Here is a 16,801-nt window from a genome sequence, read left to right as displayed (position 1 = left end):
GACAGAATTCTTTACTGAATAATCCTTCTGGTCCTGGGATTTTTTGTTTTGTTTTGTTTTGTTGTTGTTGGTTTTTTTTTTTTGTTTGTTTTGTTTTGTTTTTTGGTGAGGTGGTCAGGAGATTATTAATTACTGCTTCTATTTCACTCGGAGCTATGGGTCTGTTTAATTGTTTATTTTGTCTTACTTTAACTTTGGTAGGTTGTGTATATTGAGAAATTTGCGCATTTCTTTTAGGCTTTCTACTTTAGTAGAAAACAGGTTTTTAAAGTATGTTATTATTCTCAGAATTTTTCCCATTTCCATTTAATGTACCAGTTATCTCTAATTTTATTAGTTTGGAGTTTCTATATATTTTTTCTAAATTTAGCTAAGGGTTTGAAAATCTTATTGATTTTTTTTCAAAGAGCCGACTCTTTATTTCATTGGTTCTTGGTATTTTTTGTTTGTTTCTATTTGATTGATTTCAGTCCTAAGTCTGATTATTTCTTTTGGTCTCCTTTTTTGGAGGTGCCATTTCTTATTTGTCTAGGCCTGTCCAGTGTGAATTGAATTAATAATATGAAATCTCTCTTCTTTTTTGGATGTAGAGATTTATTTCTATGAACTTGTCTTTTAGAATTTTCTGTATTGTGTCCCATTTTAGATGTGTTGTATTTTAATTTTTGTTCATTTCTAAATAGTTTCTAATTTAATTCTTGATTTCTCTCTTGACCCTATTTGACCAATAATGAGTTTTTTCAGGTTTCATGCGTTTGAATACTTTCTAATCTTTCTGTTGTTATTGATTGCCAGCTTTAATCCATGGTAGTCAGGTAGGATGCAGAGTGTTATGTCAAAATTTTAAATATCCCTTGATATTTGCTTTGTATTCTATTATGTCACCAATTTGGGATATTTCCTTGATCCGCTGAGACATAAGTATATATTTCAGTGTTTCGGTGGAATGTTTCGTAGATGCCTGCTAAGTGCATTTGATTTGTGACATTTTTTAGTTCTAGCATTTCTTTGTTCAGTTTTGTCTATTGTCAAGACTAGGATACTAAAGTCATTTACTCCCACTTTGCAAAGGTCAGCATTGATTTAGCTGAGGCACTGTTTTAAGAACTTGGCTACTCTTGTGTTTGGTGCACAAATAATTGCGTTATCATTTTGGTGTATTTTTTTCCCTTAGTGAATATGTAGTGTCCCTTATTATTTCTTCTGATTAGTTTGGTTTGAAGCCTATTTTGTCAGATATTAAAATGATTATACCTTCTTGGTCCTTAAGTCCATTTGCTTGAAATACCTTTTTCTATTCTTTCACCCTAAGGTGATTTCTAACCTTCATGGTGAGGTATGTTTTTTGATGCAGCAAAAAGACAGATTTTGTTTTCTTTCCTTTTTTTTTTTTTTTTTTTTGTTTTTTGTTTTTCAAAAACAGGTTTCATTATATACCTCTGGCTAATCTGGAACTCACTACGTAGAGCAGGCTGGCCTTGACCTCACAAATCTGCCTGCCTCTGCCTCTCAATGTTAGGATTAAAGGTGTGTTCCACTATACCTGGCCAGATCCTGTTTTATAATTCAGTCTGTTAGCTTAATGTCCTTTTATTGGGGGAATTGAGACCATTGATGTTAAGGTATTAACGAGCAGTGTTTATTGATTCCTGTCAGTTTGTGTGGTGGTGTGAGTTTTTCCTCCTTTTATCTAATATTCTGGAATTATATATCCCTGGGTGTTAGTTATTATTCTTCAGACTGTTCTTTTCCTGTTAGTTCCTTCTGTGGAGTTGGACTGGCAGACAGACACTAATTACGTTTAGTTTTATCCTGGGATTTTTTTTCCCCCTCAGTTGTTTGTAATCGATAGTTTCGCTTGTCTGGGTGGGTGTCCATTGCTCTTAGAGCTCATAGAACAGTTGTTCAGTCCCTTCTGCCTTTCAGAGTTTCTACTGAACATTAGGTATTTGAGTCTGCGTTTATAAGTGGCTTGGTATTTTTTGTCTTGCACCTTTTTGTTTGTTTGATTGATTGATTGTTTTGTTTTTGTGAGGCAGGGTTTCTGTGTGTAGCCCAGGCTTTTCTGGACTTGCTTTGTAGACCAGGCAGGCCTTGAGCTCACACCAATTCGCCTGCCTCTGCCTCTGTGAGGGATGGATTAAAGGCGTGCGCCACCATATCTGGCCCTCTTGCAGCTTTTAGTATCCTTTCTGTGTTCTGCACGCATTTTGTTTCTTTCTTTGTCCTGTCTATTTGGAGTTCTGTATGCTTTTTTAAACGTACAGAGATACTTTTTTTTAGATTGGAAAAAAATTTTAATGACTTTATTTGTATACTTTCTATATCTTTGACTTGGACTTCTTTTCCTTCTTCTATTATTTTTTTTTTTAATAGAGTTGCTATTTTCTTGGTGTCCCAGCCAAATTTCTTGTGTCTTTTTTTTTTTTTTTTTTTTTTTTTAAGATTTAACATTTCTTTGACTGAGTCGTCCATTTCTCCTACCTTGCTTTCAATACCTGACATTCTGCCTTTCACATTTTATAATCTGTTGGTGAGGCTTACTTTTGTTTGACATCCTAAGTTTTTCATTTCTACTTTTATTTCAGTTTGGGTTTTCTTAGTGATTCTATTTGCTTGTTAAATTCTACTGTCAAGTCATGAAACATCATTATTTCATTCAGCTGCTTGTTTTTGTTGTCTTCATGAAGACATTTATTTGTATTCTTTCTAAGGTCATTGGATATATTTATAATTGCTGTTTTCAAGTTTTTGTCTCATGCTTTAGCTAAATCACTTTTCTGAGGGCCTATTGCAATTGGGTTGCTGGCTTCTGGATGAGACATTTTGTTTTGGCTGTCAATGTTTTGTAGTCCTGACTCTCCTGAACCTAGTTCTGTAGACCAGACTGGTTTCAAACTCACATGGATCTGCCAGGTTCTGCTTCCCAAGTCTTGGGTTTATAGGCATAATCCACCATCACCACCATCCAGCCATTGCCTGGGGATTCTATTCTTTGGTTGCTGTTGCCCATTCTGGATCCTAGCCAAGTGTGGTGGCTCTGGGGTCCCTTATAAAGAGTGCTTCTGTTGGTTGGTGGTTACACAAAAAAATCAGATGGAGTAGAGGTAAAGGCTGAATGGGGCAGTGGGGAAAAACTTGGGGACCCTTGCTCCACTGTAGGAGGTATAGTCCCCAGAAAATGAAGGTGGGGTGGGAGGAGAGGCTTCTGTAGGCATGCTGAGGCAGAACTAAGAGTAAGTCTGGAGGACTGCAGTGGAGCACAGGCAGGGTAGTAAAGGTCACCTGCTAATTCCCCGCTTGTTTTTATTTAAATAATTTATTCAGATTACATCCCTATTGTTAGCCCCTCACTTGTATCTTCCTGTTTCCTCCTCCCTCCCTCTTTCACCCTATTCCCCTCCCCTAGACCTGTGACAGAAGGGACCGCCTCCCCGACCATATGACCACAGGCTATCAGCCTTCCTTGCCTTTGAAGGTTCCAATTAGAATGAGTCTGTGATTGAACTGGACTGGAAGGAAAGGCTGAGAGGGGTGGCATGAGATATCTAGGGGGACACTGGTCTGCATTAAGGGGTGTATCGTTCAGGAAATGGAGGTGAGGGGGGAGCAAGGGCTTGTGCAGGCCTCTAGAACCATATTTTTGATTAATTATTAGATCACTTTCAGCACTCCATCCCTTAGGTTTGGCTAAGAATGGTATGCCTTTAATGCTTTCCACTGTGCCTACAGCATACCTTCCAATCAAAACACCAGTTCCCTTGCTTTTCCAGCACATATAAAGGGATTCTAAACACCCTTAGCAGAGGTATTATTTTTTGGATGGAGAGGTTTTACTGTAAATAAAGCATAGTAAGATTATATTTCCCCAAGGAACTTTCTAATCCAAAATACTACTTAATACCTCATTTGTCTATTAGGTTGTTAATTATGTCCTTATAACTCTACCCTTAATGGAGGAATGTGTGGAAAGATGTGACATTTTAAACCCACTGTACATAAATTTAAGAAAGACCATTTAATGAGTCAGCAGATTCATTTTTTGTGCCACAACCAATGAGTAAGGTCTGCTCCACGTCCTGTTCTTCCTTCCTCTCTCTGACCCCCGCCCTTTGACTTTCTCCCCAAACATCTTCTCCTGCCAAGCTTTTTAGTTATTATCCACACATCGCCTCTAACACCATTCATGGTTTTCATCCTCTCCGTCACTGCGTGACTCGGCAGTGAGCACGCCGAGGAAAACTGCGGTCCCACGAGGAATATCCCTCTCCTGCTACCCCAGACACAGAGCTCCTCTGCACTGTTTTCGGTGTCCTTCTGATTCTCAGTTCCTAGCCATAAATTCCCAATCCAGCCTTTAGGCTCACTAGAAATGGCCAGCACGGTGCACCATCCCTTCAGGAGTGTTCCTCTCCCTTCAGTCGTAATGATTAACATCCTTTCCTAACGAAAGACGTTCCTAACCCTGCCTTCTTACTCAGTCATACATTTGCTTGGTTGCCTAGAAGATCTGGATTTCTATGCATTCTCATCCTCTTATTTCTTTCTGTTCTCTCCAGTACCCACCCTAGGTCTGTCCTTCCAAGATTCCTGTCTTTGATTCCCCTCAGAATGACACAGTCTTGTCTGATCCTCCTCAATACTGAATATTAAAGTTCAAGAATAGATAAGGCTGCCTCTTTGTTCTACATTTTAACCATTAAATAGTCATACCCTGCCAGTGCTTTGGAGATTCAAAAGATAAATTAACATAAAGCAATATAGAAACTTTTAAGAGATTGGTGGTTAAAAAAAAAAAAAAACCAACTCATCATGGCCATGTCATCTTGCAATTAGAGGTTTCTGTTATTTTTGAGGGACTGCAAAATGTTCTGAGTCATGTATTGGATAATAAAATGCTAAGGCAAACATTTGTACACTTAGGTAAATACTATTTTTAGATGGACTAGTCCACAAACTCTTCTGCCAAGTTGGTTAATCTTTTGATCCCCATTCCCTTCTTTGGTTCCAGCTGGGTTTGGTGGAGTTTTGAGGATAGTTTCATTTCTGGCCAGCACCTCATTGCTTTGCGTATGGGAGTTAAGAAGTCCAAAGATGCTGGTTTGGCTTCCCAATGGTTCAGTTCTCTTCCTGCTAGTGGGAAGTCAAAGACTGTCTTTCAGATGATGACATTTTATGTTAGTCATGAAGGAGATGGATGAGGGGAGGCGGAATCGCTCAGTGGCAGCTCACAATAAGGCAAGTCAGGGCATATGTCCTCCAGGATGTGGTTCAGGGAGCTTTGTCTCCCTCACATGAAAATAACTGAAGAGTCACTTTCTAATTTGCTACAAACTGTATGCGAATGATCTTCAGAATGTTAGCTTCTATAGTTTTTTTCTTTCTCTGGTTATTAAGTTATATTTTAAGTTAATTTACCAACAGCAAAGCAAATGTATTCTGATGACAAGAACGTAGTTTATGGTATAAGACTCATCACCCTAATTATATCACATTTCCATTAAATTAAAATATTTGTATTGATTAATTAATTTTATGTGCATGGGCACTTATAAATATATTTTATTAACATTTTGAGAATCTCATATATGCATACAATGTATTTTGATCCAATTCACTCCCCCTATTCCTTGACGTCACTCCTTTTCTTATGCCTTCCAAACTTTGTATTTTTTAATTTTTGAATTATAATATTCTTATATCATTACCCCCTTCCATTCAAACTCATGGTCTCTTTTTACTTTAATTGTTATTATACAAATACATGTATATGTATACTTATATTTCTAAATATATAACTACAACATGCTCAGGCCATATAATGTTACTTGTATGTATATGTTTCCATTTGGTATTGGATAAGGAATCGGGGTGCACTTCCCTGGGGGAGAGTTAGTTCTCCTGCTCTGAGAATTCCTTAGTTGCCTGTACTTCCTTATCTATGGCTGAGGGGTCTCGTGTACTTTTCCACTTTCATGTTAGCATATTTATTGCTGCCATCTTGTTCAGGTCATGTTTAGGCAGCCATGATGGTGAGACTTCATAAGTGAAGATTTTTAACAGTTCTAGGCAACACAGTCACACAGCGAGCTTCCTGTTCTGATTTTTACATTTTTCTGCTCCTTCCTCCTCCTCTTCCTCCTCCTCCTCCTGAGTCTTAGGTGCAGGAGTTATGTTGTAGATATTTAAGTTAGGAATGGGCTCCCCAACTCTGTATTTTGATCAGCCGTGGTTTTCTATAATGGTCTTTTATCTGTTGCAAAGGGAATTTTCCTTGCTAGGGCTGATAAATACTCGACTGTTGGTATCCTTATACCAACCAATAAATATTTAGAATGCAGTTTTGATTATGTCATTTAATTTAAGTGGGGGTTATAGTGTCTCCTTCAAGAGCCATGACTTCATTAGCCTTGGGTAGTAGTTGGCTAGGCTTCCAGTACCAGTCTGGTTTCCCTACTGTTGGATGGGCCTTAAGTGCAATTAGAGCGCTTTTGGTTACCACCAATATATTGTAACCTTGAGGGTATTAGGACATTCTTGTTGTTGTTGTGTCTCATTGGCATCATAGCTGGGCATGCTTCCCTCTGTAGTGGATGTAAACATGTTTTTGTATTGAGCCCAAGAGTGGGATGTGAAACTTCCCCATGTGAGGGCATATGAGGTTTGTCCTCTGGAAACAGAGTCATTAGCGGGCACATGATGTTTGTTCAATAAAAAGGAAACTGCCTCGTGTGGGGCCATGATATTTACCAGTTGAAAAACATCCTGTATGGACTATGGAGGGGTATATAAATAGCCCAAAAAGCTAAAAAGAGATCGCTTCGCATCTCTTGGCTTTGTCTCGCTCTGCTTCGAGACACTCCTAGAAAGAAACACTGAAGAAATTTTTGAAGAGGTTCCTTTTGGTCCCTATTGCTCCACTGCTGCTTGTTCCTGCTGCTGTGTTTGTTGTTGAAATCCTGACAACAAAGAGTGGAATCGCACCGAGGAACTGAGTCTAAAAATGTCTAGCTCTCCTGTCCCTATTAACTTTTTTTTTTCTCCTACCTAGGGTTGGTGGATTAGAGGGGAGGTAGATGCATTAAGGAATCCCAAATAAAGTAGGTTTTAAAAAGATCAACGCCTATAACCCTCCTTGGGAATTTTGCTTGGTGCTAGAGGCTTTCCGATCAGAGCTAGCTCAGGTCCTCTGGGTTCTGTGTCAGAGATGCATGTTGTCTTCAGCAGCAGCAGGGGCTTACCTTTCACCTCTGGGGCAACCACATGGAATAGCAACAGCCTAGAATGCTTTGGGTCTCTCTTGGAAACCCTGGCCTTCAAAAGAGGGATTCTCATGACTTGTGTTTGGATTTTTGTTAGTCTATGGCTCTTGGGGAGAACACTGTGTTTTGTCAGCATGTACATGTATGTACCACATGAGTACCTCATGCCGTCATGGCCAGAAGAGGGCACTGGATCATTTGTAACTGAAATTACAGATGGTTGTGAGCCACCATGTGGGTTCTGGGAATCAAACCTCAGTCTTCTGGAAAAACCACCAGAGATCTTAATGACTGAGTCATCTCTCCAGACCCATAGCTACCCTTACATTTAATCATGTTCTTCTAGTATCTGGTTCCTTCTCTGAAAATACATGGTTGAAAGAATTAAATAAGATGTTTGTACATAAAGAACCACCAACACAGTATGTGCATAATGGGTGCTGAAGTTCTCCACTTGCCTTTTATGACACACCAATCTAATTACTTAATTAGGGACATCTTATATAGCTATAATTTAACACCTGCTTGGTGCCAAGCATGCTTTGTGGTGCTTTGTATGTATAGTCTATCCTCTGCAGTTGGAATTTTGAATCAGAGGATTGAACTAAACAAAGACATAACTGTTAGAAAAAATTAGGGATATACTGAGTAGGTACAGACTTTGTTTCTTATCACTTTCTCTATACTGCAACATAATAACTACTTGCTCTGTGATATCTAGAAATGATTTAAAGTACAGGAACAGTGTTGGGAGGGTATAGGAAAACACATACAAGGTATATGAAAATTACACAAGGAATGTGAGCATTCAAGGACTTTGGTATTGGAGGCAGCCTAGAACCAATAAAGTGATACAGTTGGTATCAAGCTAATTTGGATCATTTGATAACCTCACAGGTATTTATAATTATCATTCCCTTCCAGATAAAGCAAGAGATAAGTGCTTCTCACCTAATCACAATGTCACTGTATACATATACCTAGAATACAAGAATATTTCTAGGCAAGTAGTTTTGTGAGTGCTTGTTTGTTTGGTGTGTGAGTGTGTGTATGTATGTGATGATGGTGGTAGTGATGGTGATTGTGGTGGTGATGGTGGTGATGATGGCAAGGTTGGTAGTGGTAGTAGCAATGGTGATATCAGGTGATGGAGGTTGTGGTGATGTTGGTGGTATACTGAGGATAGAACTAGGACCTCACACATGCTGGTTGGACCATCTGTACCACTGAGGTATACCCAGACCAGGCCATGAAATTTAAGTTACATTTGTTACGCTCTATTTACTGTCAGTTCTTCCCTCATCATGTCAAGATGCTTATTCTCTGGAGACAGGGATTGTAACTCCCTTAATGAAATATCCTTGATCTAGGCTCAGTTTTACTGTTTCAGCGACATCAGAAGAGGAGGTGAAGAGATGACTCTTATATAAGGTAACAGTAGCGACTGACTTGTCACAAGTGACTGTCACAAGTTTTATAACCTGTTGCAACTTTGATTTTTAAAAATTGTAAATAAGAATGGCATTCATCTTAGGAAGGCAATTGTAAGGCTTCCTGTTTTGCCTTGTATATGGGATTTGTTTACATGTAACTAATTTTTTTTTTTTTTTTGGTTTTTCGAGACAGGGTTTCTCTGTGTAGCCTTGGCCATCCTGGACTCACTTTGTAGACCAGGCTGGCCTCGAACTCACAGCGATCCACCTACCTCTGCCTCCCAAGTGCTGGGATTACAGGCGTGCGCCACCACGCTCGGCCATGTAACTAATTTTTAAAAACAATTTATTTTTATTGAGATGTGAAACATAACCATACTGCACACTAGACAAATCACACACTAGAAAAATCTTCCCAGAAATGAGTGTTCTATTAGAATATAATATAACCAACTGTCCAAAAAAAAAAAAAAAAAAAAAAAAATGTAAGCACACTTATGTTAAATTTCTTGTATATACATTAAAAGATGAAAATAAATTTTAATAGTGTTTCAAATAAGTAGATATATAATATTAATAGGTAATCAACATACAATTTTTTAAAATTTGTAAAGTTTAAAAAACTCAGTACATATACATTAACTTGGTCACTACATGTCCAACAGTACAGTGTAATATAGTCTCACTGAAAGTTATATTTAATGGAAATCCTAGCCTACTTATGTCTAAGTTTATATTTATTAGAACAATATAAAAGATTTTCACGGTCAGTTAAACTCCAACTATAAAAATCACAGTAGCCACATTTCAAATTATTTAAGCCACACGTGGCCAATGGCTGCTACTTCAAGAGCTTTGGACTTATTCGAGAATTTTGCTTGCGCCCTTAGAGCGTCATGGACTCTGTGAGGTTTATTTTTGTTTGATCCACCACTTGGCTAACACTTGTGCTTTTAACATTTTAAAACCTAATTCAAAGAGCAAGAAAAAAGCTGCAAGTTTCTTTTGTAGTGTCCACTGAACATTATTAACGTTTGCTTGTGAAGAAATTCTTTGGGCAAAATCAAACAACTTTATAGAAGTCAGAAGTAGGTAAATGTGCTGTTGAGAAGGACTCCGAGAAAAATAAGCCGAGGATATAGTGGCTGAATCACTTTTGGCTGCTGCTTTGTATGGCTGTGCTCTAGTGTGACGACAGATTTAATTTCTGTATATTAGGGTTAGCGATTTTCACCTTCCTGACGAGCAAACTTCAGAGTTTGCACTTCTCAAAGTATATAGAGGTCTTTCACAAAAGCAGGCGGTAGTCGCTGAGCTTGCATGGGCAAAGATTTAGCCAAAGCCCCTTTCTATTTTTAGCCAGACCAACTGCCGGTCAATTCAAGTTTCTGCAGAGTGAAAAGCGGCCAAATCCAAAACAGAAAACAGAAGGCTAGATCTTTGCCGGGTACCACTCGAAATCCCCGGAGACTACACCCACCGAAACTCCACAGGGGAATTGTTTTTGAGGCGGCTGTAGTCGGCCCCAGCAAGTCCGGACTCCCAGTTTAGAGACGCCACCGCTTTCTAAGCCCTGAGCGGCGCGGCCCCGCCCAGCCCGAGTCTGGGGGGCGTGTCCAGGCTCTGAGGGGCGTGGTCAGACCCCCGGGCTAGGCGGAGCGAGCGCGGAGGCGGAAGTTCCCTACCGGCTAGAGGTGGGGGACGGCGCAGGCACCGCGAGCCACTTGTCAGAGCTGGTCTGAGGCGGAGACTGCGCCGCGCGGGTCCGGAGGTGAGTGGCGGAGAGCGGCGGAGGAGCGCGTCGTGGTCCGCGCGGGGAGAGGAGGAGAAGGAGGTGGCGGCGCGCGGCGGGAGGAGGACTGGGCGCGCGGCTCCTCGGCAGCCGCGGCTCCTCAGGTGCTCTCCGTGCGCGCGGAGGTGTGAGAAGTCCCTGGGCTGGGCGGTGCGCGGCGGGACGGGGCGCCCTGCACCGGGGCTGTCGGGGACCCGCGTTCCGGAGAGCCAGGAGCACCAGGGGGCGCCCGCCGAGCCCGAGGGCGGGCGGCGAGGGTCAGCACCCCGGCCTGCGGGGGCACTGGCCCCCCGGGAGACTCCGGCGTGCGGAGAGTGTGCGCCTGCACGCGAAAGCGCTGCTATTTTGTTTGCTGGCTCCGGGGCTGCGGAGAAGCGTTTATTTCCCCTCCTTTAAATATTTGCAGCTGTGTAACCTGTTGGGGAGGGGGAGGGGGAACGTCGGTGCGTCTAGAAATAAAGCCTACTTAACAAATCGGTCGCGATCGCCAGATTTATGAAACCGGTGTACTTGTTGGGGCTTTTGGCAGACTGCTTCAGCTGCGTTTGACAATGAGTGGGAAAAGAAAGGGCGTATGGACTGGGCAGAACTTGGAAAGAAAATTCGTGACTGGGCTGGGCAGGTCTAGGGTGTGATCGCCGGATCCTATCCCAGGTCCGCCTTCTTGACCCGAGGACGTCTGAACCCGCCTGCCACGGAAACTGCCGGCTGGGGAGCCTTATTTGGCCAACAGGCTAGGCGTGAACCTCAGCTGGGAAAAGTCTCATCTGCTTTCATCCTGTGCCTTACTTAGTGCTTTTAGTCCTCCCACCATTGTATCTCAGTAGGGGAAAAAGAGTCTCTATGTAGTCTTAATTGAAGGGCTTGTCACTCGGAAACTGACACAGAAGGATGGGAAAGCACCTCCAGCCTCCCTCACCAGCGCTAGGTGGAAGACATAATTTAGAAGGTCCCTAAAAGAAAATTCAGAGCTCTGTAGAAATTCCAACAGTTTTTCATGTTTGAAAACAGAATAAGCTGTTATTTCCTGCCTGCTTGGTTGGTATTTTAGCGTTTGGGCACTAATAGCCACACAGCGGAGACTTGGGAAAGGCCAATAAAAATACTGCCATTGCTTAAGGATCAGAGTATTTTAAGACAAATGAATTCCTAATGAAGCTAGCAGGAAGGGAATGCAGAGAAGAGACCGGTGTTGTGGCGTGGCTGAGTTGGCCAGTGCTAGGAATTTTAATAAGAAATGGGAGAAACCAGGAAGGGAGTCCCCAAGAGAAGGGAAGTTACATGGATGCGGGTTGATACATAAAGTATTCTCTCCTAGGGAAGAATGGGGTGGGAGGAAGTTCAGCATAACTTTCACATTTTCCCTTTGGCACAGTTAGAGACTGAAAAAGGACAGTGGCCTCTGTGGTATCAGTTGGCTTACAGACATATTTGTACTGTGTCAATATCAAGACTGCCTCTACTGGTCTTGTGGGGATTTTTTATTTTTATTTTTTAATAGCGTGAAGGAGATTTTGTGTGGCTTGTTTTCAACGCCCTACCATTGTTTTTCACCTCCACTTTAACAGTCTGACTTCTGGTGTCCTGAGGGTCCTTCTTGTGAGCCCACTGCTAACTGCAGTACCAAAGTAGCTCTCTAGTTCACTACTACTGTTCCGTGGGGCACTTTATGCCTGAAGTAATTTTTATTTAGGAACTAGATTTCCTTTAAAGTGTTACCTCACTTTCCCTTTTTGAGAAGAAGGAATCTTTGCCTTCTTCTCAGTGATACATGTGCAGGTGAATTTTATGTGTTAGGAAGAAGTTAGAGAGGATTTAAAAATTACTATATTAATGTGGCTGATTTAACAGAAGTCATACATACGTGTGTGTGTCTATATATGTGTATATGGACGTGTATTTTTTTTGCACTGAGAATTAGACCCAAGGCTTCATAAATGTTATGCAAACACTTACCACTTAGATATATTTCCATCCCCAAAGCTTTGTTTTGACAAGTGTCTTAAAGTTATAAAATCATACACCTGCTGTATTTTTAGATGGAAGAACTATATATCCTTAATACTGTTCTTTTTGAAAGAGGAACAACCTTCATTATTCCCAATGCCTCCCAACTATCAGTAGGGCACTCAAGTCTATTTGAGCTTTTAAAAGACTTATACCAGAGTCATTATGAGCCTAAATACAGCTAGGTAGGAAAAAAAAAAAAAAAAAAAAAAAAAAAAAAAAAGCACTGCATTCTGGTAATTTTCTAAGGCTTCAATTTAGTTTCATTAAGGTTAACCTTGTAGTTCAGTTATGGTTAGTGTAGCCTCGTTTACTGGCTTGAAAACGCTTACTCTCTGCTTTGCTGGATGATATAGGAGGACAAAAGAAAACAAAGATTCAGACTAAAATGCCACCTGTTCTAGCATGTAGCCTCCCATTGCCTATATGAAAGAAAAATAGGCCTTAGGCTCAATCCTCAGACCCGTTAACAAACAAAGAGATAAACAAGCAACAACCCAGTTTTGGACACATTTCGTACTTCCTCAGAAAATCTGAACTGGTGGTGGCGCACACCTTTAATCCCAGCCCCTGGGAGGCCATGGCAGGTCGATCTCTTGTGTTCAGGCCAGCGTGGTCTACGAAGTGAGTTCCAGGACAGCCAGACCTACACAGAGAAATCACTTTTTAACCCCCCCCCCCCACTTCTACAGTCCCTTTTGTGTGCTCTCATAACGGAAGCAAGTGAGATAGACGGGTTCTTGTTGACTACAGGTACAAAAGGGTGCATGAGGAATTTGCTAGATATGATGTGTGCACCCTTTATCCCATCCAAAAATACTGAATAGTTTTGCTGGCTTTATAGAAAACGCATTGCTATATGTAAATTGGGTGTCTAATAAGCAGTTTTTATTCACTATCTAATTTTCTTTTGCAGTTTCTTTCATTTTCTGGAACTGCACATTGAACCCTTGGAACCATGAGCAGCTACAGCGTGTCGTTGGTTGGCCCAGCTCCTTGGGGTTTCCGGCTCCAAGGCGGCAAGGATTTCAACATGCCTCTGACAATCTCTAGTGTAAGCAACCTTTGCAGATGTTACTGCAAATGCTCATTCACTGTTTGGTCCTGGGACCCGCAGGACTGGGTGGTCCAATTCTCTTTTGATCTGTACTATATATAACTTGTTACAATAGTGTGATTTTTTTTTTTTTCATCTTAGCAGGTTTGGTTATCTAATAAAGATGTTGAGGGAAGGTACTTAACAGGGACAATTTATTTCAGTTAAGCTTATTTGTGTGTGTGTGTGTGTGTGTTTGTGTGTGTGCGTGTGTGTGTAGGTACCTAGAGAGAGAGAAGGAAATGGAGAGAGAAGAGTCAGGGGAGAGACTGATTGAGACTCACTGTGTAGCCCTGTAGCCCTGGATGGGCTGAACCTTGCTATGTAAACCATTGAACTCACAGAACTCTACCTGCCTCTGCCTTCCGATTGCTGAGAGAGTAGAGGTGTGTACCATCATGTGTGGGCTTAGAACGTCTTGATGATTCTGAGAAGGGGATAATTACAGCTTTTACTTACCATGCCAGGCCCAGTTTCACTCACCAAGAGGCTTTTATTACTATTATTTATTTGTACAATTTTTTTTGTGTGTGTGTGTGTGTGTATGTGTGTGCACGCATGAAGAGGCCAGATAGAACACCCTGTGTCTGCCTCCATTACTGTGCTTTACTGCTTTGAAACAGGGACTCACTGAGCCAGCAGTTTATCATTTCAGCTAGGCTGGCTGGTCAGTGTTCTCTCTTGGGATCCTCCTGTCTCTGCCCACTGACACAGCCGTGCCTGAGTGTTTATATGTGGGCTGTGGGTTCACACTCAGGTCCTCAGGATTGCACAGCAAGGATTTTTACCCACTGAGCCGTCGTCCCAGCCTTCTACTTGCTTAACTCTCTTGAGAAGATTTCTAGATATTTAGGTTAATGTAAATTTCTTTTTAAATTAAATTTTAGGTGGTATATAAAAATGAATGTTATATAATCATTTGCCATGTAACGTTTTGATGTATGCGTATATTGCATAGCTTTTAAAGTCAGGTTAAGCACTTATCCTCTCAAACATTTCAAATTACTTTTTTGTAGTACTGGAGCCAGGGCCAAGAGCCTTACAGACATCAGGCAGAAGCTCTTCCTCGCTTTGCATTTCATTCTGAGCCAGGGCAGGCCCTGGACTTGTGCTTCTCTTGCTTCATCCTGATGTGCATCCGGCACCACAGTTCTGCAGCACCAGGCCTGTCATCTGTTGCTTTTTAACGGAGGAACCTTTCAAAATCCTTTATCCTGATAAATGCGAATTGTATTTGTTAAAATAATAGCACATTATATGTAGTTTCCATACCTTGCTTTTTTCTCTATTAGTTTCCTTAGAGTAACCATTCTCTCCCTGTCTTTCCCCTCTTTCCATCCCTTCCTGTTTCCCTTCTCCATCCCTTTGTCTCTTTCTTTTTCCCCTTCCTGTTTCTTTTTTTCCCCCTCTCCTCCTTTTTTATTTTTAAATTTTTAAATTTTTGTGATAGTGTCATCCTGTATAGCTCAGGTTGGTCTCAAACTCATGTAGATCAGGCAGGCCCCAAATAGGTGGTGACTCTCTTACTGTCTGAGTATTGGTGTTATAGGCATGTGCTGGGCATGCCTGGCCCTGATATTCTTTCTTTTAATATATTTTATTAATTTATTCATATTACGTCTCAATTGTTATCCCTTGTATCCTCCCATTCCTCCCTCCCTCCCATTTTCCCCTTACTCCCCTCCCCTATGACTGTTCCTGAGGGGGACCTCCTCCCCCTGTATATGCTCATAGGCCCTGATATTCTTTAGTTACATATGCATATGTGTCTGTGTATATATATGTATATATATATTATATGTAAATATTTTGTATATATTTTGTTTCAGTACATATATAAAATTCTACTTGATTTTTAGTATTTAAGAGTAAGTGATCCCTGCATGTTACAAATATTGCAAATCTCATTTGTTTCACTTCGCGCTCCATTGTTTCTTGGCAGTGAATTTACAAATACCTTAGCTTTAACTTTTTGCACATTTTTTTCTAGATTCTAGCTAATCATACTTAATGATATGTAAGTTTTAAGACTTTGTGTTTAATTTTAAATGTGAAGTATCCACGTGCAAGTGTTGCTTTAGGATTTATTTTTAGCCAAGTAAGGTAGTGCTTCTGTAGTAAAGATCGTGGTGAGGGTGAAATACTCTGGCTTTGTTGTAATGTTATTTTATATTAACTTTAATTTACTTGTTTGGTTAAAAAGCTTCTTATAGTATTTATTGTTTCATGTGAATGTGCATGTATGTGTGTGCACGAGCGTGTCACAGTACAGGAGTAAGGGTCACAGGACAGCTTCCAGGAATCTCTTCTCTCCTTCCGCATGTGAGTTCCCGGTACTAAGCTCAGGTGCTTTTTACCTGCTAAGTCATCTCTCCAACATTAGTTCTAAACATTTCAGGATTTGCTTAGAAAAGGTCCAGAAACAAATTGGCACCTAAATGAAACATTGCCTTGTTGTTTGGTAAGAAAGATGCGAAGCACATATATCTGTTGCGTCTTGCCAAGACTGTAGCGTTTTATGTGCTTCGGCTCCCTGGCAGACAGTCTGCGGTGTCGTGATGTTGATAGGAAGGAACACTGTGTACATACATGCATGCCCTTCCCGGGCACAGAGAAGTGCTGTCCTTGTGTAGACAGAGTGCTAATTAAAGGATTTCGAATATACTGATTAAAAGCGACCATGCTAACAAAGCTGCTGAGTTATTTCTGTTCTCTTACAAAAGTGTCTGCCATCTCCTGTGACCTTTTTGGGCCTGTGCAGTGGGGCATGCAATTCATTCTGGACTGGACAGGGTTGTAGGGGAGGGGAGGAGAGATGGGAATGTTGGCTCAACTTGGCTGCTAGGCTCTTGGCCTTTCACTATAGCTATTTTTAACCCCTTGTCTGGGTTAGTTTAAACATGCACAATAACAGGGGGTAATGAAAATTTATTCCTAATAACATTTATATTGTGTCAAGATTATTGCTGTTACAAATGTCTGACTTACTTTAATTACCTCTAGGATCATTCTTATTCTGCTTTTTTATGTAGAATGGCTGGACAATTTCTCAGTGATCGCCAGATTTTTTAATTAATAGTATTATGAAGCAATTAAAACCTGACAGCATGCCTTGAGATGTATAATTTAGTGGTTCTCTTAGGTAATAATGCATATGAAACTTTTAGCATGCTTTGGTGCATCAACATTTCTCAATTGTTGTCTTTTGTAA

At 40.8% G+C, this 16,801-nt stretch overlaps 1 protein-coding gene across 2 annotated transcripts in view; it reads left to right on the top strand.

Annotated features, from left to right (window-relative positions):
* Positions 1 to 10,349: 10,349 nt before the first annotated feature.
* Positions 10,350 to 16,801, top strand: part of Pdlim5 (PDZ and LIM domain 5) — a 167,225-nt gene continuing 160,773 nt past the window's right edge. For both annotated transcript variants that reach the window (XM_051165900.1, XM_051165899.1), the window contains exons 1-2: positions 10,350 to 10,466; positions 13,411 to 13,548. In XM_051165900.1, coding sequence (XP_051021857.1) covers positions 13,453 to 13,548 — 96 coding nt within the window. In that variant the 5' untranslated portion in view covers positions 10,350 to 10,466; positions 13,411 to 13,452. The remainder of the gene's footprint in view (positions 10,467 to 13,410; positions 13,549 to 16,801) is intronic.

The sequence above is a fragment of the Acomys russatus genome, chromosome 23 (genome assembly GCF_903995435.1).
Source record: "Acomys russatus chromosome 23, mAcoRus1.1, whole genome shotgun sequence".
Lineage (NCBI taxonomy): Eukaryota > Metazoa > Chordata > Mammalia > Rodentia > Muridae > Acomys > Acomys russatus.
This window is presented reverse-complemented; position numbering and strand designations above follow the sequence as displayed.